At 51.6% G+C, this 23969-nt stretch overlaps 1 protein-coding gene across 1 annotated transcript in view; it reads right to left on the reverse strand.

Annotated features, from left to right (window-relative positions):
• GGA1 (golgi associated, gamma adaptin ear containing, ARF binding protein 1) overlaps window positions 1-23969 on the reverse strand; it is a 329846-nt gene that overhangs the window by 303473 nt on the left and 2404 nt on the right. Inside the window, exons 2-3 of the mRNA XM_063941459.1 lie at window positions 20254-20329; window positions 15457-15555 (exon numbers count right to left, since the gene is read on the reverse strand). Of these exons, the coding sequence (XP_063797529.1) occupies window positions 15457-15555; window positions 20254-20268 (114 nt within the window). The 5' untranslated portion in view covers window positions 20269-20329. The remainder of the gene's footprint in view (window positions 1-15456; window positions 15556-20253; window positions 20330-23969) is intronic.

Here is a 23969-nt window from a genome sequence, read left to right on the forward strand (position 1 = left end):
AAAGTGTCCATGTCTCCTGCGGAGCCAGTCTATCCCCATGGTCCTTACGGAGTCCCCAAAATCCTCTAGGACGTAAGAGAAACGTGGATTTCCCAGCAGTAGCTTTGGAAATCCAAGCGTCCAATTCACCTCCAAAGAGCCATTCACCTGTGAAGGGAAGAGATTCCACATTACGTTTGGAATCAGCATCCACTGACACAACCATATGGCTCTGGGCGCAGACACAGCCATAGCCGTGGTCCTAGCATTAATATTGCCAATCTCTTTAAGTGAGTCACAGAGGACTCTTGCCGTGTCCTGAATGTGTTTTAGGAAAGTTATGGTAGTAACTAAGGTCATATCACCTGAGACACCCTCCTGAATTTGATTAGTATGAGAATGAATGGCATGTGTCATCCAGCAACCAGCAATGACCGGTCTTTGAGCTACACCTGCAGCAGTGTAGATAGGAAAAATTGAGACCACTCTGAAATCTATCTGCTGGGTCCTTTACCGTAAAGGAGCCCGAAGCAGGGAGTACTGCCTTTTTAGAAAGGCGAGAGACTGAGACGTCGAATGCCGGAGATTTTGCCCAGAATTTCCTGCCTTCAGGTAAAAGGGGAATGTACGTAAAAACCGTTTGGACAATACATACACTGCATAACTTCTGTTTTACCATTGTGAAGCAGAAACACAGGCATAATACACATATAACACAGCATGAAATACAATACAAGCCTGTCCTATTGCATGTGAGAGGAGACACAGTCCCAGTGAGGCTGTCAGCGTTATACATATACACGGCCAACAGTGTAACTTTATGGAAATTCCCTCAGAGGAAAGATATTTGTGCACAACACAGCGGCTCTCCCCCTCTACACCCGGTACCAGTGATCCAGTGTGTGACCGGTATGGGGGAGCCGTGTGAGGCTGCTGCTTATGCAGAGGAAGGCGGCAAAATGCAGCTGAGCCCGCTCTGATGTAGCTCCGCTCCCCGCAATGGCGCCGGAGATACTGTGTATTATTTACTGTATACTGGCCATGTCTCCCTATATGTTTGTAGCCTCACATAAATGCTTGCTACAAGTATTTAGCCAGTCTCACATAGGGGCTACAGCGGGTCCCCCCCAGGGATGGACCCATATGCCTCACCCGCGCTTCTGCCGCACAGTGAACCGGGGGACCCCCCTAGCAGGGTCCCTGGCGTGTACTCACCACCAATGATCACCTTCAGGCAGCGTTAGGGGTGTGCGGCATGCTGCGACAGCCAAGCCGCCAAGTCCTCCGCTGAACAAACAGCTACTCAGGACGGTGTTCCTGCAGCGGGGAAGCGGCTCTGCACCTCATAAGGCCAGTGACGGCCCCCCCCCCCCCCCCTAACTCCCACGGTGCAGGTAGCTGTCGCCCAGACAGCATACCGAAATGAATAAAAGTTTAAAAGAAATTGAAGAAAACTCTGGAGCTGCAGGGTGTGCATCCTCTCCTGAGGGCACTTTTTTCTAAACTGAGCAGTAGGAGGGGCATAGAGGGGAGGAGCCAGCACATCCAGTGGAAGAAATTTAAAGTGCACTGGCTCCTTGGACCCATCTATACCCCATCGTACTAATCTGTCCCCAATATCCCTTATGGATATTGGGGACAGATTAGTGAAAAAACATTCGATGGTGAGAAAAAAACATTCGATGGTGAGTGAGTTGCGAGCGGATTTGCAGCTGTCCACTGTCTGGCAGAATTATCGCACAGCGTACACATGCATGGGGCGGGTTTTCACTCTTCCTGGGCGGCGACTATCTGATCGCAGACCTCTGCAAATTTGCAGCACAGCAAACAGGTCTGAATTAGGCCCTGAGTCTGAATGGAAGAAGGGACCTTGACTTAGTAAATCTGCACAGTTGGGTAGTCTCCACAAAAGGTTCTGCTGCAAGTACAACGACATAGCAAAACTATTGTGACCAATCCAGAACTCTCTCTACTTTGACCTTCTTGAGGACACAAAGAATCATGGGAATCAGTGAAAAGGCTGATTATCGAACGATTGCGCTGTGTGCGGGTAAAAATAAGATTTTACTCACCGGTAAATCTATTTCTCGTAGTCCGTAGTGGATGCTGGGGACTCCGTAAGGACCATGGGGAATAGACGGACTCCGCAGGAGACTGGGCACATCTAAAGAAAGCTTTAGACAACTGGTGTGCACTGGCTTCTCCCCCTATGACCCTCCTCCAGACCTCAGTTAGGACACTGTGCCCGGAAGAGCTGACACAATAAGGAAGGATTTTGAATCCCGGGTAAGACTCCAGCCACACCAATCACACCGTATAACTCGTGATAGGAACCCCGGTTAACAGTATAACAATGAAACCTCTGAATAGATGGTTCGCAATAACAACCCGATTTGTGTAACAATAACTATTTACAAGTATTGCAGACAATCCGCACTAGGGATGGGCGCCCAGCATCCACTACGGACTACGAGAAATAGATTTACCGGTGAGTAAAATCTTATTTTCTCTGACGTCCTAGTGGATGCTGGGGACTCCGTAAGGACCATGGGGATTATACCAAAGCTCCCAAACGGGCGGGAGAGTGCGGATGACTCTGCAGCACCGAATGAGAGAACTCAAGGTCCTTCTCAGCCAGGGTATCAAATTTGTAGAATTTTGCAACGTGTTTGCCCCTGACCAAGTAGCAGCTCGGCCAAGTTGTAAAGCCGAGACCCCTCGGGCAGCCGCCCAAGATGAGCCCCCTTCCATGTGGAATGGGCTTTTACAGATTTAGGCTGCGGTAGTCCCACCGCAGAATGCGCAAGCTGAATAGTGCTACAAATCCAGCGCGCTATAGTCTGCTTAGAAGCAGGAGCACCCAGCATGTTGGGTGCATCTAGGATAAACAGCGAGTCAGTTTTCCTGACTTGGAAATATAATTTTTCAGGGCCCTGACTACGTCCAGTAATCTTGGAATCCTCCAAGTCCCTAGTAGCCGCAGGCACCACACTAGGTTGGTACAAGTGAAAACCTGAAACCACCTTCGGGAGAAAGTGAGGACGAGTCCTCAACTCTGCCCTATCCATATGGAAAGTCAGGTAAGGGCTTTTTTATGACAAAGCCGCCAATTCTGACACATGCCTGGCCGAAGCCAGAGCCAACACATGACCACTTTTCATGTGAGATATTTCAAATTCACGGTTTTAAGTGGCTCAAATCAATGTGATTCCAGGAACTTCAAAACCACATTGAGATCCCAAGGTGCCACTGGGGCACAAAAAAGGGGCTGAATATGCAGCACTCCCTTACAACGTCTGCACTTCAGGCTGACATCCTTCCTGGCTTTGATCAGGATAAGAATGACTTCCTCCGGAATGCCTTTTTCACTCAGGATCCGGTGTTCAACCGCCATGCCGTCAATGCAGCCGCGGTAAGTCTTTGAACAGACAGGGCCCCTGCTGCAGCAGATCCTGTCTGAGTGGCAGAGGCCATGGGTCCTCTGAGATCAACTCCTGAAGTTCCAGGTACCAAGCCCTTCTTGGCCAATCCGGAACAATGAGTATAGTTCTTACTCCTCTTTTCCTTATTATCCTCAGTACCTTGGGTATGAGAGGGAGAGGAGGGAACACATAAACCGACTGGTACGCCCGCGGTGTCACTAGAGCGTCCACAGCGATCGCCTGAGGTTCCCTTGACCTGGCGCAATATCTTTTTTATTGAGGCGGGACGCCATCATGTCCACCTGTGGTCTTTCCCAACGGTTTACCAGCATTTGGAAGACTTCTGGATGAAGTCCCTATTCTCCCGGGTGGAGTCTGCTGCGGAAGTCTGCTTCCCAGTTGTCCACTCCCGGAATGAACACTGCTGCCAGTGCTACCACATGATTTTCCGCCCAACGGGGAATCCTTGTGGCTTCTGCCATTGCCCTCCTGCTTCTTGTGCCGCCCTGCCTGTTTACATGGGCGAGCGCCGTGATGTTGTCTGATTGGATCAGTACGGCTGGTGAAGCAGGGGCCTTGTTTGGCTTATGGCCTTGTAAAGGGCTCTTAGCTCCAGAAAATTTATGTGAAGTGAAATCTCCTGTTTGGACCACAGTCCTTGGAATTTTACTCCCTGTGTGACTGCACCCCAGCCCCGAAGGCTGGCATCCGTGTTTACCAGGACCCAGTCCTGTATTCCGAATCTGCGGCCCTCTAGTAGATGAGCCCTCTGCAGCCACCACCGCAGCGACACCCTGATTCTTGCCGACCGGGTTATCCGCTGCTGTATCTGGAGATGGGACCCGGACCATTTGTCCAACAGGTTCCACTGGAAAATCCTTGCGTGGAACTTTCCGAATGGAATTTCTTCGTACGAAGCTACCATTTTTCCCAGGACTCGTGTGCATTGATGTACCGACACCTGTCCCGGTCTTAGGAGGTTTCCGACTAGAGATGACAACTCCTCGGCTTTTTCCATTGGAAGAAACACTTTTTTCTGGTCTGTTTCCAGAATCATTCCCAGGAACAGAAGACGTGTCGTCGGGACCAGCTGTGACTTTGGAATTGAGAATCCAGTCCTGCTGTTGCAGCACTTCCCGAGAAAGTGCTACCCCCTTACCAACTGTTCCTTGGACCTCGCCTTTATCCGGAGATCGTCCAAGTACGGGATAATTAAAACTCCCTTCTTGCGAAGGAGTATCATCATTTCGGTCATTACCCATGGTAAAGACCCTCGGTGCCGTGGATAATCCAAACGGCAGCGTCTGGAACTGATAGTGACAGTCCGGTACCACAATCTTGAGGTACTCCTGGTGAGGAGGGTAAATGGGACATGCAGGTAAGTATCCTTGATGTCCAGAGAGACCCTGTAATCCCCCTCGTCCAGGATCGCAATAATCGCCCTGAGCGATTCCATCTTGAACTTGAATCTTTTGTTATATGTGTTCAAGGATTTTAAATTTAAGATGGGTCTCACCGAACCGTCCGGTTTCGGTACCACAAACATTGTGGAAAGGTAACCCTTTTCCTGTTGAAGGAGGGGTACCTTGATAATCACTTGCTGTGAATACAGTTTTTTGGATAGCCACCAACACTGCCTCCCTGGCAGAGGGAGTTGCCGGTAAAGCAGATTTTAGGAAACGGCGGGGGGGGAGACGTCTCGAATTCCAGCCTGTACCTCTGAGATACTGTTTGAAGAACCCAGGGATCCACCTGTGAGAGAGCCCACTGTGCGCTGAAATTTTTGAGACGGGCCCCCACCGTACCCGGGTCCGCCTGAGCAGCCCCAGCGTCATGCTGTGGACTTACCGGACGCAGGGGAGGACTTCTGCTCCCGGGAACTAGCTGTGTGCTGCAGCTTTTTCCCTCTACCTTTTCCTATTGGCAGAAAAGATGAGCCTCTAGCCCTCTACTTTTCTGGGGCCGAAGGGACTGTACCTGATACTACAGTGCTTACTTTTGCTGTGGGGTAGCTTGTGGCAAAAGTTTTGATTTCCCAGCCGTAGTTGTGGAAACGAGGTCTGAAAGACCATCCCCAAACAGTTCCACCCCCTTCTAGGGCAAACTTCCATGTGCCGTTTTGAATCAGCATCGCCCGACCATTGCCGAGTCCATAACCCCCGTCTGGCGGCAATGGTTTTACATAGCGCTTATTAGTGATGCCAGTCGGCCAATATCCCTCTGTGCATCACGCATGTATAAGACAGCGTCTTTTATATGCTCTATTTTCAGCAAAATATTGTCCCTATCTATAGTATAAATATTATCCGACAGGGAATCTGACCACGCAGCTGCCGCACTGCACATCCATGCCGAGGCAATAGCAGGTCTCAATATAATGCCCGTGTGTGTGTATATAGCTTTAAGGGTAGTTTTCTGCTTTCTATCAGCAGGTCCTTCAGGGCGGCCGTATCCGTGACGGTAGTGCCACCTTTTTTAATAAGCGTGTAACCGCTTTATCTACCCTAGGGGTTATTTCCCAACGTGACCTATCCTCTGGCGGAAAAGGGTACGCTGCTTCAAAATTATCAATTTCTTATCGGGGGAAGTCCACGCTTTCTCACACACCTCATATCAATTCCTCAGATGCAGGAAAACTACTGGTAGTTTTCTGTCACCAAACAGAATACCCTTTTTTGTGGTATCTGGGGTATTATCAGAAATGTGTAATACATTTTTAATTGCCTCAATCATGTAACGGGTGGCCCTATTGGAAGGTACACTAGTCTCATCGTCGTCGACACTGGAGTCGGTATCCGTGTCAACATCTGTGTCTGCCATCTGAGGTAGCGGGCGTTTTAGAGCCCCTGATGACATTGAGACGCTTGGACAGGCACAAGCTGAGCAGCCGGCTGTCCTATGTCGTCAAACCTTTTATGTAAGGAGTTGACACTGTCACGTAATTCCTTCCATAAGTCCATCCACACCGGTGTCGACCCCGCAGGGGGTGACATCCCATTCACAGGAATTTGCTCCGCCTCCACATCATTATCCTCATCATACATGTCGACACAGCAGTACCGACACACAGCACACACACAGGGAATGCTCTGACAGAGGACAGGACCCCACAAAGCCCTTTGGGGAGACAGAGGGAGAGTATGCCAGCACACACCAGAGCGCTATATATCACAGGGATATCACCTATAGAGAGTGTTTTCCCTTATAGCTGCATAATATATATATACTGCGCCTAATTTGTGCCCCCCCTCTCTTTTTAACCCTTTTCTGTAGTGCAGGACTGCAGGGGAGAGTCAGGGAGCGATCCCTCCAGCAGAGCTGTGAGGGAAAATGGCGCCCGTGTGCTGAGGGAGATGGCTCCGCCCCTTTTTCGGCGGGCTTTCTCCCGCTATTGTAAAAGTTCTGGCAGGGGTTAATAAACACCTATATAGCCCCTGGGGCTATATATGGTGTCAGTTCGCCAGCCAAGGTGTTAATATTGCTGCTCAGGGCGCCCCCCCCCAGCGCCCTGCACCCATCAGTGACCGCAGTGTGTGGTGTGCATGAGGAGCAATGGCGCACAGCTGCAGTGCTGTGCGCTACCTTGGAGAAGACAGAAGTCTTCAGCCGCCGATTTTCCGGACCACCTTCTTGCTTCTGGCTCTGTAAGGGGGACGGCGGCGCGGCTCCGGGAACGGACGACGAGGTCGGGTCCTGTGTTCGATCCATCTGGAGCTAATGGTGTCCAGTAGCCTAAGAAGCCCAAGCTACCACCACTTAGGTAAGTTCGCTTCTTCTCCCCTTAGTCCCTCGGTGCAGTGAGCCTGTTGCCAGCAGGTCTCACTGAAAATAAAAAACCTAACATATACTTTCTTCCTAGGAGCTCAGGAGAGCCCCTAGTGTGCATCCAGCTCAGCCGGGCACAGAAATCTAACTGAGGCTTGGAGGAGGGTCATAGGAGGAGGAGCCAGTGCACACCAGATAGTCCTAAAGCTTTCTTTAGATGTGCCCAGTCTCCTGCGGTGCCGTCTATTCCCCATGGTCCTTACGGAGTCCCCAGCATCCACTAGGACGTCAGAGAAAATAGTGACAGAAATTGCATACACATCGTGATTGCAATGCAGCAGCTGTTTGACAGGAAGCCGGCATTACTGGACAGGAACTGGACGCTTACTGGGTGTGTGTGAAAAAACACAGGCGTGCCCAGGCATTTTTAAGGCGGACCTCTGACGTCAGTGATGACCACCTCCAGCCTCGTGTGTTGCAAAAATTGTGGATGACCTCATCTGGCGCAGATAGGAAAAATCTTTGATGTTCCGGGAATTGCGTATGGTTCTGTGTTGAGCCCGCATATTGCGATGCATTCACAATCTCTGCAATGGGCGTTTCTCTCTATTTATGGGCGGCGACTACGTGATCGCAGCAACTGCTTTTAGCAGAAATTGTAATCCTTACTGAATTAGGTCCATAACCAGCTTCCCAGTTTTAAACACTTGGGATGAAGACGCCAATAACACTATAACAAACCTCCAAGGTAACGTGGTCTCCCCTGTCTCTTTGGGCTACACCCTTGGTGGTTCCAGTACAGCACAGGTCTGGCTTTAATGGATTGGATCTGAAGGTTTCTGCGCCTCTAGCACTACTCTTAGCTCAAGGACATTTAATGGATTAAGCTGCTGCAGGCAAAGACCCAGCTCCCCAAGCCTGGAGGCTACCATTCATCAAGACAATGGTCCAGGTCCCCATAGGTAGTAAGACTGGTCTTGACAACACGGCATTTGTTCAGCCACCATAAAGGTGAACACTGAGCATCTGAGAAAAGACAAAGCAGCTGGTGTGTTGTCGAAGATCCACTAAAGGGTCCGCGAAAGTTGACAAATGGAACTCCCTCAAAACAAGGTACCATCCTCTCCAACAACTGGATGACCAATTTACCAGCCTGCCATATTATCACCCAGTCACCTGACCAGCCTGCCGTATTATCACCCAGCCTATGTAACGTTACATCAGCTCTATTCCTCCTCTCTCCAGCCCATAGTAACGTCTTCCTCACCCAGTCACCTGACCAGCCTGCCGTATTATCACCCAGCCTATGTAACAGTGCATCGGCTCTATTCCTCCTCTCTCCAGCCCATAGTAACGTCTTCCTCACCCAGTCACCTGACCAGCCTGCCGTATTATCACCCAGCCTATGTAACGTTACATCAGCACTATTCCTCCTCTCTCCAGCCCATAGTAACGTCTTCCTCACCCAGTCACCTGACCAGCCTGCCGTATTATCACCCAGCCTATGTAACGTTACATCAGCACTATTCCTCCTCTCTCCAGCCCAAAGTAACGTCTTCCTCACCCAGTCACCTGACCAGCCTGCCGTATTATCACCCAGCCTATGTAACAGTGCATCAGCTCTATTCCTCCTCTCTCCAGCCCATAGTAACATCTTCCTCACCCAGTCACCTGACCAGCCTGCCGTATTATCACCCAGCCTATGTAACGTTACATCAGCACTATTCCTCCTCTCTCCAGCCCATAGTAACGTCTTCCTCACCCAGTCACCTGACCAGCCTGCCGTATTATCACCAAGCCTATGTAACGTTACATCAGCACTATTCCTCCTCTCTCCAGCCCAAAGTAACGTCTTCCTCACCCAGTCACCTGACCAGCCTGCCGTATTATCACCCAGCCTATGTAACAGTGCATCAGCTCTATTCCTCCTCTCTCCAGCCCATAGTAACGTCTTCCTCACCCAGTCACCTGACCAGCCTGCCGTATTATCACCCAGCCTATGTAACGTTACATCAGCACTATTCCTCCTCTCTCCAGCCCATAGTAACGTCTTCCTCACCCAGTCACCTGACCAGCCTGCCGTATTATCACCAAGCCTATGTAACGTTACATCAGCACTATTCCTCCTCTCTCCAGCCCAAAGTAACGTCTTCCTCACCCAGTCACCTGACCAGCCTGCCGTATTATCACCCAGCCTATGTAACAGTGCATCAGCTCTATTCCTCCTCTCTCCAGCCCATAGTAACGTCTTCCTCACCCAGTCACCTGACCAGCCTGCCGTATTATCACCCAGCCTATGTAACAGTGCATCAGCTCTATTCCTCCTCTCTCCAGCCCATAGTAACGTCTTCCTCACCCAGTCACCTGACCAGCCTGCCGTATTATCACCCAGCCTATGTAACAGTGCATCAGCTCTATTCCTCCTCTCTCCAGCCCATAGTAACGTCTTCCTCACCCAGTCACCTGACCAGCCTGCCGTATTATCACCCAGCCTATGTAACAGTGCATCAGCTCTATTCCTCCTCTCTCCAGCCCATAGTAACGTCTTCCTCACCCAGTCACCTGACCAGCCTGCCGTATTATCACCCAGCCTATGTAACGTTACATCAGCACTATTCCTCCTCTCTCCAGCCCATAGTAACGTCTTCCTCACCCAGTCACCTGACCAGCCTGCCGTATTATCACCCAGCCTATGTAACGTTACATCAGCTCTATTCCTCCTCTCTCCAGCCCATAGTAACGTCTTCCTCACCCAGTCACCTGACCAGCCTGCCGTATTATCACCCAGCCTATGTAACGTTACATCAGCACTATTCCTCCTCTCTCCAGCCCAAAGTAACGTCTTCCTCACCCAGTCACCTGACCAGCCTGCCGTATTATCACCCAGCCTATGTAACAGTGCATCAGCTCTATTCCTCCTCTCTCCAGCCCATAGTAACGTCTTCCTCACCCAGTCACCTGACCAGCCTGCCGTATTATCACCCAGCCTATGTAACAGTGCATCAGCTCTATTCCTCCTCTCTCCAGCCCATAGTAACATCTTCCTCACCCAGTCACCTGACCAGCCTGCCGTATTATCACCCAGCCTATGTGACGTTACATCAGCTCTATTCCTCCTCTCTCCAGCCCATAGTAACGTCTTCCTCACCCAGTCACCTGACCAGCCTGCCGTATTATCACCCAGCCTATGTAACAGTGCATCAGCTCTATTCCTCCTCTCTCCAGCCCATAGTAACGTCTTCCTCACCCAGTCACCTGACCAGCCTGCCGTATTATCACCCAGCCTATGTAACGTTACATCAGCACTATTCCTCCTCTCTCCAGCCCAAAGTAACGTCTTCCTCACCCAGTCACCTGACCAGCCTGCCGTATTATCACCCAGCCTATGTAATAGTGCATCAGCACTATTTCTCCTCTCTCCAGCCCATAGTAACGTCTTCCTCACCCAGTCACCTGACCAGCCTGCCGTATTATCACCCAGCCTATGTGACGTTACATCAGCTCTATTCCTCCTCTCTCCAGCCCATAGTAACGTCTTCCTCACCCAGTCACCTGACCAGCCTGCCGTATTATCACCCAGCCTATGTAATAGTGCATCAGCACTATTCCTCCTCTCTCCAGCCCATAGTAACGTCTTCCTCACCCAGTCACCTGACCAGCCTGCCGTATTATCACCCAGCCTATGTAACAGTGCATCAGCTCTATTCCTCCTCTCTCCAGCCCATAGTAACGTCTTCCTCACCCAGTCACCCGACCAGCCTGCCATATTATCACCCAGCCTATGTAACGTTACATCAGCACTATTCCTCCTCTCTCCAGCCCATAGTAACGTCTTCCTCACCCAGTCACCTGACCAGCCTGCCGTATTATCACCCAGCCTATGTAACAGTGCATCAGCTCTATTCCTCCTCTCTCCAGCCCATAGTAACGTCTTCCTCACCCAGTCACCTGACCAGCCTGCCGTATCATCAGCCAGCCTATGTAACGTTACATCAGCTCTATTACTCCTCTCTACAGCCCATAGTAACGTCTTCCTCACCCAGTCACCTGACCAGCCTGCCGTATTATCACCCAGCCTATGTAACGTTACATCAGCTCTATTCCTCCTCTTTCCAGCCCATAGTAACGTCTTCCTCACCCAGTCACCTGACCAGCCTGCCGTATTATCACCCAGCCTATGCAACGTTACATCAACACTATTCCTCCTCTCTCCAGCCCATAGTAACGTCTTCCTCACCCAGTCACCTGACCAGCCTGCCGTATCATCACCCAGCCTATGTAACGTTACATCAGCTCTATTCCTCCTCTCTCCAGCCCATAGTAACGTCTTCCTCACCCAGTCACCTGACCAGCCTGCCGTATTATCACCCAGCCTATGTAACGTTACATCAGCTCTATTCCTCCTCTCTCCAGCCCATAGTAACGTCTTCCTCACCCAGTCACCTGACCAGCCTGCCGTATTATCACCCAGCCTATGCAATAGTGCATCAGCACTATTCCTCCTCTCTCCAGCCCATAGTAACGTCTTCCTCACCCAGTCACCTGACCAGCCTGCCGTATTATCACCCAGCCTATGTAACGTTACATCAGCTCTATTCCTCCTCTCTCCAGCCCATAGTATCATCTTCCTCACCCAGTCACCTGACCAGCCTGCCGTATTATCACCCAGCCTATGTAACGTTACATCAGCTCTATTCCTCCTCTCTCCAGCCCATAGTAACGTCTTCCTCACCCAGTCACCTGACCAGCCTGTCGTATTATCACCCAGCCTATGTAACAGTGCATCAGCTCTATTCCTCCTCTCTCCAGCCCATAGTAACGTCTTCCTCACCCAGTCACCCGACCAGCCTGCCATATTATCACCCAGCCTATGTAACGTTACATCAGCACTATTCCTCCTCTCTCCAGCCCATAGTAACGTCTTCCTCACCCAGTCACCTGACCAGCCTGCCGTATTATCACCCAGCCTATGTAATAGTGCATCAGCACTATTCCTCCTCTCTCCAGCCCATAGTAACGTCTTCCTCACCCAGTCACCTGACCAGCCTGCCGTATTATCACCCAGCCTATGTAACGTTACATCAGCTCTATTCCTCCTCTCTCCAGCCCATAGTATCATCTTCCTCACCCAGTCACCTGACCAGCCTGCCGTATCATCACCCAGCCTATGTAACGTTACATCAGCACTATTCCTCCTCTCTCCAGCCCATAGTAATGTCTTCCTCACCCAGTCACCTGACCAGCCTGCCGTATTATCACCCAGCCTATGTAACAGTGCATCAGCTCTATTCCTCCTCTCTCCAGCCCATAGTAACGTCTTCCTCACCCAGTCACCCGACCAGCCTGCCATATTATCACCCAGCCTATGTAACGTTACATCAGCACTATTCCTCCTCTCTCCAGCCCATAGTAACGTCTTCCTCACCCAGTCACCTGACCAGCCTGCCGTATTATCACCCAGCCTATGTAACAGTGCATCAGCTCTATTACTCCTCTCTCCAGCCCATAGTAACGTCTTCCTCACCCAGTCACCTGACCAGCCTGCCGTATCATCAGCCAGCCTATGTAACGTTACATCAGCTCTATTACTCCTCTCTACAGCCCATAGTAACGTCTTCCTCACCCAGTCACCTGACCAGCCTGCCGTATTATCACCCAGCCTATGTAACGTTACATCAGCTCTATTCCTCCTCTCTCCAGCCCATAGTAACGTCTTTCTCACCCAGTCACCTGACCAGCCTGCCGTATTATCACCCAGCCTATGTAACAGTGCATCAGCTCTATTCCTCCTCTTTCCAGCCCATAGTAACGTCTTCCTCACCCAGTCACCTGACCAGCCTGCCGCATTATCACCCAGCCTATGTGACGTTACATCAGCTCTATTCCTCCTCTCTCCAGCCCATAGTAACGTCTTCCTCACCCAGTAACCTGACCAGCCTGCCGTATTATCACCCAGCCTATGTAACAGTGCATCAGCTCTATTCCTCCTCTCTCCAGCCCATAGTAACGTCTTCCTCACCCAGTCACCTGACCAGCCTGCCGCATTATCACCCAGCCTATGTGACGTTACATCAGCTCTATTCCTCCTCTCTCCAGCCCATAGTAACGTCTTCCTCACCCAGTAACCTGACCAGCCTGCCGTATCATCACCCAGCCTATGTAACGTTACATCCGCTCTATTCCTCCTCTCTCCAGCCCATAGTAACGTCTTCCTCACCCAGTCACCTGACCAGCCTGCCGTATCATCACCCAGCCTATGTAACAGTGCATCAGCTCTATTCCTCCTCTCTCCAGCCCAAAGTAACGTCTTCCTCACCCAGTCACCTGACCAGCCTGCCGTATTATCACCCAGCCTATGTAACGTTACATCAGCTCTATTCCTCCTCTCTCCAGCCCATAGTAACGTCTTTCTCACCCAGTCACCTGACCAGCCTGCCGTATCATCACCCAGCTTATGTAACAGTGCATCAGCTCTATTCCTCCTCTCTCCAGCCCATAGTAACGTCTTCCTCACCCAGTCACCTGACCAGCCTGCCGTATTATCACCCAGCCTATGTGACGTTACATCAGCTCTATTCCTCCTCTCTCCAGCCCATAGTAACGTCTTTCTCACCCAGTCACCTGACCAGCCTGCCGTATCATCACCCAGCCTATGTAACAGTGCATCAGCTCTATTCCTCCTCTCTCCAGCCCATAGTAACGTCTTCCTCACCCAGTCACCTGACCAGCCTGCCGTATTATCACCCAGCCTATGTAACGTTACATCAGCTCTATTCCTCCTCTCTCCAGCCCATAGTAACGTCTTCCTCACCCAGTCACCTGACCAGCCTGCCGTATTATCACCCAGCCTATGTAACGTTACATCAGCTCTATTCCTCCTCTCTCCAGCCCATAGTAACGTCTTCCTCACCCAGTAACCTGACCAGCCTGCCGTATTATCACCCAGCCTATGTAATAGTGCATCAGCTCTATTCCTCCTCTCTCCAGCCCATAGTAACGTCTTCCTCACCCAGTCACCTGACCAGCCTGCCGTATTATCACCCAGCCTATGTAACGTTACATCAGCACTATTCCTCCTCTCTCCAGCCCAAAGTAACGTCTTCCTCACCCAGTCACCTGACCAGCCTGCCGTATTATCACCCAGCCTATGTGACGTTACATCAGCTCTATTCCTCCTCTCTCCAGCCCATAGTAACGTCTTTCTCACCCAGTCACCTGACCAGCCTGCCGTATCATCACCCAGCCTATGTAACAGTGCATCAGCTCTATTCCTCCTCTCTCCAGCCCATAGTAACGTCTTCCTCACCCAGTCACCTGACCAGCCTGCCGTATTATCACCCAGCCTATGTAACGTTACATCAGCACTATTCCTCCTCTTTCCAGCCCATAGTAACGTCTTCCTCACCCAGTCACCTGACCAGCCTGCCGCATTATCACCCAGCCTATGTAACGTTACATCAGCACTATTCCTCCTCTCTCCAGCCCATAGTAACGTCTTCCTCACCCAGTCACCTGACCAGCCTGCCGTATTATCACCCAGCCTATGTAACAGTGCATCAGCTCTATTCCTCCTCTCTCCAGCCCATAGTAACGTCTTCCTCACCCAGTCACCTGACCAGCCTGCCGTATTATCACCCAGCCTATGTAACAGTGCATCAGCTCTATTCCTCCTCTCTGCAGCCCATAGTAACGTCTTCCTCACCCAGTCACCTGACCAGCCTGCCGTATTATCACCCAGCCTATGTAACAGTGCATCAGCTCTATTCCTCCTCTCTCCAGCCCATAGTAACGTCTTCCTCACCCAGTCACCTGACCAGCCTGCCGTATTATCACCCAGCCTATGTAACAGTGCATCAGCTCTATTCCTCCTCTCTCCAGCCCATAGTAACGTCTTCCTCACCCAGTCACCTGACCAGCCTGCCGTATTATCACCCAGCCTATGTAACAGTGCATCAGCTCTATTCCTCCTCTCTCCAGCCCATAGTAACGTCTTCCTCACCCAGTCACCTGACCAGCCTGCCGTATTATCACCCAGCCTATGTAACAGTGCATCAGCTCTATTCCTCCTCTCTCCAGCCCATAGTAACGTCTTCCTCACCCAGTCACCTGACCAGCCTGCCGTATTATCACCCAGCCTATGTAATAGTGCACAGTAAATACACCCACAGCTCCAGGGCATTTTATCTTACTAGAAGTGCAGGTTTTATATTTGCTTTACAATCATTTCTGCAGAAAGTGATATGGTTGGGACGGGGGCAATGCTGACGCTTATTGTGGAGGTCACACTCACCTTAGGAGAAACAACTTTTATCAGCTCATTAAGGAACCGGAACTTCCCAACCTCGTTGTGGAACCTTTTCCCACAATTTTTCATACATGCTTCCAGCACCTGAAACAAAAACATACTGTAAATTTACTAGTGACAGAATACAATGAGAAAAATGAGACTCAAGTCACGGAGGAATTCACCATCGCCTCAGATTCACATGAATATGAACAGGACACGGCACAAAGCAAACATGGCTGCTGGTGGTAGTAGGCCGTAATAGCAAGATGACGCAACAGTAATGCAGTTTTGACTGGACAGTCCCGTACAATAGCCCTCACCGCTTCGCGTCCCGTCCCCAGTCACAGAATGGAAGGTCAGGTCACATGGGACTTAGCCACATAGGGGATTCCTGCTTACCATCAGTAACCGCCTGTTACTGACTCCACCCACTGCGCAGTGGGCGGGTTCTATGCTGCCACCACCAGACTCCTAACCTGCCGTGGCGTCTGGAACCACGGTTCTGCTCTGTATCCGTCAAAACGCCGCCTTACCACACCTGTGTGGTGTAGACGAATCCCCACTAGTCGCATGACTAGGCCTCTACCCGGTAGTTGGCTGGAGGTGGAGCTTGGAGACGCTGGGTACACCCTGGACAGCCGGAGAACGGAGCTAGGTTTCGCCTAGCCCTGCAGGTCACAGATGAGGCTGTCGTCTTGAGGCAGAAGGTGTTTATTTGTCAACAATAGTTCTGAAAAGAACTCAGCAATACAGCAGATGTTACAGCAGAGTGAAACTGGTATAATACACTTTTCATGGGGCAGCTGCCCTCCTTTTATCCTACTCCAATACACAATACCACAGAGGTAAGTCCGCCCTGTTCTCAACCAATCACTGTTTACCCATGTGCTGTGCATGCCTTGGTCACATGCACAGCTACCATTGTTCTCTATGGACAGTGGGGAGTGGTCACTCTCTTTTAAACGACCCACCCTGGAGGATCTGGATCCGCTCAGGTGGCGTTCAGTCTGGGCTGGGGAAAGTTTTCCCGCCTAAACTGACTTCCAGAAACCTGCCCGGGACCTAGCTCACGCTCACTATCTGCAGCCTGAATTCGGGCTCCAGAGCTGGGCAGCCTAGATCCCTGGTCAGGGTTTCCTGCTCACCAAAGGTAATCCCTGTGGAGCTCCAGAAAACCACTCAGCTTGTTAGACAGCTGAGCTTCTCCTCTCTCTTCCCATGATACTTTTATGTGGGAGGCTAGAGAAGAAGGTATTCTGTTTTTGGGGAAAAGGTCTGGAGGAATCCAACAGCCTGCACAGCCATGGATTCCCCCCTCCTGGGACACAACAACCAGTAAGTGCATTTACCTTAAAATACACTTCACATACATGTCTGTTTAAATACACTGAGGCTGTGCCCTGCACAGGCTCCACACACCCAGGCACTGCAGTGCCTTGCCACACAATATATATTATACATTTAAAAGCATTGTATTTTACTAGTAATGTGCTCAGCGCTGCAGCCAAGGAAACCCATCCTGGCTGCAGCGGCAACTCTCAGTGCTGAAGGTAGGGGAACTGGCTTCCCCGATCTGCCTGTATGCCCCTGCACATAGCCGGACACGGGGTCCAGGGAGCTGGCTCTCCCTGTCATCCTGGTGTGGCATTTACTTTGTGGCCTTGCCTCAGCGTGCGGCGCACTTTCTGATCTGAAGCCCGGTAGCTCAGGACGCTCATCCAGCCCGCCGCGTCTCTCTGCACCCCTGTAGCACTGAGGCGCCAGGAGCCCGGATCCCGGACCTCAACGCTCAGCTCCTGTCTCCTCCTGCAGCAAAGGGAGCCGGCTAGCCCGGTACCCCATGTGCGGCGCAACCTCACCATCGGTGGCTCCCTTCTCCGGCGCCACACACCAGGAGCCGGAGGTCCTGGGCTCCCAGCTGTGCAGCACTCTCCTCTCCCCCCGGTGCACACACACGCCAGCGCGCCGGGGGTTTCCCTCACTGCCACCGGAGAGGTCCGGGACCGCGGCACAGCATAATTACAGTTTTTAACCATTATCAATTACACAGCGCCTGGCGCCCAATACATTTTAAAGATGGCGCCCAGCGCCAGTACACAATTTGAAAGTGGCGCCAAGCGCCCATTGTTCAGTCAATATGGCGTCAGGCATTGGGGTTTAACCCCTTCAGTGTTGCAGCCGTCATTACACATGTGGCAGGAGGGTCTCTCCGGCCACAGCAGTTAAGTGCATGTGGCCAGGTTCTCAGTTGCAACCAAGGTGTACGGGAGGTGCACAGTGTCAGAAGTGGTTGGAGAATGCAGTGGGCGTTCCTAGATTAGTTCACACAGGAAGCCATATTCAAATGTATAATCTGGAACTGCCATAGGGTTGGTGTAAGTTTCGTTGTAGCAAGTGATTGTGGTGTCTAAAGTATCACCAAGCGGTATTTGTCCTTGCACATGCAGACACACGGCTGTGCACTAGGGGAGGGCATGGGGCACTATTATATTGTCCGTAGGTGCTCACAGGGGGTGTATCAGTCCTTGCACATGCAGACACACGGCTGTGCACCAGGGGAGGTCATGGAGCGGTATTATAGTGTCTGTAGGTGCTCACAGTGGGCATCTCAGTCCTTGTACATACAGACACACGGCTGTGCACCAGGGGAGGACATGGAGCATTATTATAGTGTCTGTAGGTGCTCACAGGGGGCGTCTCAGTCCTTGCACATACAGACACACGGCTGTGCACTAGGGGAGGGCATGGAGCACTATTATAGTGTCCGTAGGTGCTCACTGTGGGCGTCTCAGTCCTTGCACAGACAGACACATGGCTGTGCACCAGGGGAGGACATGGAGCGGTATTATAGTGTCTGTAGGTGCTCACAGGGGGCGTCTCAGTCCTTGCACATACAGACACACGGCTGTGCACCAGGCGAGGGCATGGAGCGGTATTATAGTGTCTGTAGGTGCTCACAGGGGGCGTCTCAGTCCTTGTACATACAGACACACGGCTGTGTACTAGGGGAGGACATGGAGCGGTATTATAGTGTCTGTAGGTGCTCACAGGGGGCGTCTCAGTCCTTGCACATACAGACACACGGCTGTGCACCATGGGAGGACATGGAGCGGTATTATAGTGTCTGTAGGTGCTCACAGGGGGCGTCTCAGTCCTTGTACATACAGACACACGGCTGTGCACCAGGGGAGGACATGGAGCGGTATTATAGTGTCTGTAGGTGCTCACAGTGGGCGTCTCAGTCCTTGTACATACAGACACACGGCTGTGCGCCATGGGAGGGCATGGAGCGGTATTATAGTGTCTGTAGGTGCTCACAGGGGGCGTCTCAGTCCTTGTACATACAGACACACGGCTGTGCACCAGGGGAGGGCATGGAGCGGTATTATAGTGTCTGTAGGTGCTCACAGGGGGCGTCTCAGTCCTTGTACATACAGACATACGGCTGTGCACCAGGGGAGGGCGTGGAGCGGTATTATAGTGTCTGTAGGTGCTCACAGTGGGCGTCTCAGTCCTTGTACATACAGACACACGGCTGTGCACCAGGGGAGGGCATGGAGCGGTATTATAGTGTCTGTAGGTGCTCACAGGGGGCGTCTCAGTCCTTGCACATACAGACACACGGCTGTGCACCAGGGGAGGGCGTGGAGCGGTATTATAGTGTCTGTAGGTGCTCACAGGGGGCGTCTCAGTCCTTGTACATACAGACACACGGCTGTGCACCAGTGGAGGACATGGAGCGGTATTATAGTGTCTGTAGGTGCTCACAGTGGGCGTCTCAGTCCTTGCACATACAGACACACGGCTGTGCACCAGGGGAGGACATGGAGCACTATTATAGTGTCCATAGGTGCTCACAGGGGGCGTCTCAGTCCTTGCACATACAGACACACGGCTGTGCACCAGGGGAGGGCGTGGAGCGGTATTATAGTGTCTGTAGGTGCTCACAGTGGGCGTCTCAGTCCTTGCACATACAGACACATGGCTGTGCACCAGGGGAGGGCGTGGAGCGGTATTATAGTGTCTGTAGGTGCTCACAGGGGGCGTCTCAGTCCTTGCACATACAGACACATGGCTGTGCACCAGGGGAGGGCATGGAGCGGTATTATAGTGTCTGTAGGTGCTCACAGGGGGCTTCTCAGTCCTTGTACATACAGACACACGGCTGTGCACCAGGGGAGGGCATGGAGCGGTATTATAGTGTCTGTAGGTGCTCACAGGGGGCTTCTCAGTCATTGTACATACAGACACACGGCTGTGCACCAGGGGAGGGCGTGGAGCGGTATTATAGTGTCTGTAGGTGCTCACAGGGGGCTTCTCAGTCCTTGTACATACAGACACACGGCTGTGCACCAGGGGAGGGCGTGGAGCGGTATTATAGTGTCTGTAGGTGCTCACAGGGGGCTTCTCAGTCCTTGTACATACAGACACACGGCTGTGCACCAGGGGAGGGCGTGGAGCGGTATTATAGTGTCTGTAGGTGCTCACAGGGGGCGTCTCAGTCCTTGCACATACAGACACCACTGTGTGATATAATAGGCGGAGAGGATTGCTCCTCCACATCTTACTGGAGACAAATAAAATGACGAAATAAAAGGGATTTACTCTCCTCATAAACACAAGCTGCTAAAAATGAATTTGTGCAGGGAGTAATCAGGTAATGTAATATCTTCCAACCCTACGTTAGAGAAAGTATAACTTATCCTCAGCAAAGAAAGACAAATGAGGCATTTAATGAAGAAGTAAGGAAACAAAGACTTGTAACATGGAAAACACGTGAGCTCTGTGTAAAGACATTACCGTCAGAGCCTGCATGGCCTCCCATTCTTGCGGTGACTGTATCTTATGTGCCAAAAGTCTGGTAGCGAGTTGAGGCCTATGTAAGAAAACAATTACAAGATTAGGAGTTTCATATTGGAGCAATAATAACAATATCACTACTCCACAAAAAGATCAGTAACGCCAAAACCTGTCACAGTGATCAGGTAACCCCACCCCAGGTATTACGGACAGCAGCGCCCATGTGAAGGTCTGTAGATGATATTGCTGCAGTGATCAGGTAACCCCACCCCAGGTATTACAGACAGCAGCGCCCATGTGAAGGTCTGTAGATGATACTGTCACAGTGATCAGGTAACCCCACCCCAGGTATTACGGACAGCAGCGCCCATGTGAAGGTCTGTAGATGATATTGCTGCAGTGATCAGGTAACCCCACCCCAGGTATTACGGACAGCAGCGCCCATGTGAAGGTCTGTAGATGATATTGCTGCAGTGATCAGGTAACCCCACCCCAGGTATTACAGACAGCAGCGCCCATGTGAAGGTCTGTAGATGATATTGCTGCAGTGATCAGGTAACCCCACCCCAGGTATTACGGACAGCAGCGCCCATGTGAAGGTCTGTAGATGATATTGCTGCAGTGATCAGGTAACCCCACCCCAGGTATTACGGACAGCAGCGCCCATGTGAAGGTCTGTAGATGATATTGCTGCAGTGATCAGGTAGCCCCACCCCAGGTATTACGGACAGCAGCGCCCATGTGAAGGTCTGTAGACGATATTGCTGCAGTGATCAGGTAACCCCACCCCAGGTCTTACGGACAGCAGCGCCCATGTGAAGGTCTGTAGATGATATTGCTGCAGTGATCAGGTAACCCCACCCCAGGTATTACGGACAGCAGCGCCCATGTGAAGGTCTGTAGATGATATTGCTGCAGTGATCAGGTAACCCCACCCCAGGTATTACGGACAGCAGCGCCCATGTGAAGGTCTGTAGAGGATATTGCTGCAGTGATCAGGTAACCCCACCCCAGGTATTACAGACAGCAGCGCCCATGTGAAGGTCTGTAGACGATATTGCTGCAGTGATCAGGTAACCCCACCCCAGGTCTTACGGACAGCAGCGCCCATGTGAAGGTCTGTAGATGATATTGCTGCAGTGATCAGGTAACCCCACCCCAGGTATTACGGACAGCAGCGCCCATGTGAAGGTCTGTAGATGATATTGCTGCAGTGATCAGGTAACCCCACCCCAGGTATTACGGACAGCAGCGCCCATGTGGAGGTCTGTAGATGATATTGCTGCAGTGATCAGGTAACCCCACCCCAGGTCTTACGGACAGCAGCGCCCATGTGAAGGTCTGTAGATGATATTGCTGCAGTGATCAGGTAACCCCACCCCAGGTATTACGGACAGCAGCGCCCATGTGAAGGTCTGTAGAGGATATTGCTGCAGTGATCAGGTAACCCCACCCAAGGTATTACGGACAGCAGCGCCCATGTGAAGGTCTGTAGATGATATTGCTGCAGTGATCAGGTAACCCCACCCCAGGTATTACGGACAGCAGCGCCCATGTGAAGGTCTGTAGATGATATTGCTGCAGTGATCAGGTAACCCCACCCCAGGTATTACAGACAGCAGCGCCCATGTGAAGGTCTGTAGATGATACTGCTGCAGTGATCAGGTAACCCCACCCCAGGTATTACAGACAGCAGCGCCCATGTGAAGGTCTGTAGATGATACTGCTGCAGTGATCAGGTAACCCCACCCCAGGTATTACGGACAGCAGCGCCCATGTGAAGGTCTGTAGATGATATTGCTGCAGTGATCAGGTAACCCCACCCCAGGTATTACGGACATCAGCGCCCATGTGAAGGTCTGTAGATGATATTGCTGCAGTGATCAGGTAACCCCACCCCAGGTATTACAGACAGCAGCGCCCATGTGAAGGTCTGTAGATGATATTGCTGCAGTGATCAGGTAACCCCACCCCAGGTATTACGGACAGCAGCGCCCATGTGAAGGTCTGTAGATGATATTGCTGCAGTGATCAGGTAACCCCACCCCAGGTATTACAGACAGCAGTGCCCATGTGAAGGTCTGTAGATGATATTGCTGCAGTGATCAGGTAACCCCACCCCAGGTATTACAGACAGCAGCGCCCATGTGAAGGTCTGTAGATGATATTGCTGCAGTGATCAGGTAACCCCACCCCAGGTATTACGGACAGCAGCGCCCATGTGAAGGTCTGTAGAGGATATTGCTGCAGTGATCAGGTAACCCCACCCCAGGTATTACGGACAGCACGCCCATGTGAAGGTCTGTAGAGGATATTGCTGCAGTGATCAGGTAACCCCACCCCAGGTATTACGGACAGCAGCGCCCATGTGAAGGTCTGTAGAGGATATTGCTGCAGTGATCAGGTAACCCCACCCCAGGTCTTACGGACAGCAGCGCCCATGTGAAGGTCTGTAGATGATACTGCTGCAGTGATCAGGTAACCCCACCCCAGGTATTACGGACAGCAGCGCCCATGTGAAGGTCTGTAGATGATACTGTCACAGTGATCAGGTAACCCCACCCCAGGTCTTACGGACAGCAGCGCCCATGTGAAGGTCTGTAGAGGATATTGCTGCAGTGATCAGGTAACCCCACCCCAGGTATTACGGACAGCAGCGCCCATGTGAAGGTCTGTAGATGATATTGCTGCAGTGATCAGGTAACCCCACCCCAGGTATTACGGACAGCAGCGCCCATGTGAAGGTCTGTAGATGATATTGCTGCAGTGATCAGGTAACCCCACCCCAGGTATTACGGACAGCAGCGCCCATGTGAAGGTCTGTAGATGATATTGCTGCAGTGATCAGGTAACCCCACCCCAGGTATTACGGACAGCAGCGCCCATGTGAAGGTCTGTAGATGATATTGCTGCAGTGATCAGGTAACCCCACCCCAGGTATTACGGACAGCAGCGCCCATGTGAAGGTCTGTAGATGATATTGCTGCAGTGATTAGGTAACCCCACCCCAGGTATTATGGACAGCAGCGCCCATGTGAAGGTCTGTAGATGATACTGCTGCAGTGATCAGGTAACCCCACCCCAGGTATTACGGACAGCAGCGCCCATGTGAAGGTCTGTAGATGATATTGCTGCAGTGATCAGGTAACCCCACCCCAGGTATTACGGACAGCAGCGCCCATGTGAAGGTCTGTAGATGATATTGCTGTAGTGATCAGGTAACCCCACCCCAGGTATTACGGACAGCAGCGCCCATGTGAAGGTCTGTAGATGATATTGCTGCAGTGATCAGGTAACCCCACCCCAGGTATTACGGACAGCAGCGCCCATGTGAAGGTCTGTAGATGATATTGTCGCAGTGATCAGGTAACCCCACCCCAGGTATTACAGACAGCAGCGCCCATGTGAAGGTCTGTAGATGATATTGCTGCAGTGATCAGGTAACCCCACCCCAGGTATTACGGACAGCAGCGCCCATGTGAAGGTCTGTAGACGATATTGCTGCAGTGATCAGGTAACCCCACCCCAGGTCTTACGGACAGCAGCGCCCATGTGAAGGTCTGTAGATGATATTGCTGCAGTGATCAGGTAACCCCACCCCAGGTATTACGGACAGCAGCGCCCATGTGAAGGTCTGTAGATGATATTGCTGCAGTGATCAGGTAACCCCACCCCAGGTATTACGGACAGCAGCGCCCATGTGAAGGTCTGTAGAG

Source organism: Pseudophryne corroboree, chromosome 9 (assembly GCF_028390025.1).
Source record: "Pseudophryne corroboree isolate aPseCor3 chromosome 9, aPseCor3.hap2, whole genome shotgun sequence".
NCBI lineage: Eukaryota > Metazoa > Chordata > Amphibia > Anura > Myobatrachidae > Pseudophryne > Pseudophryne corroboree.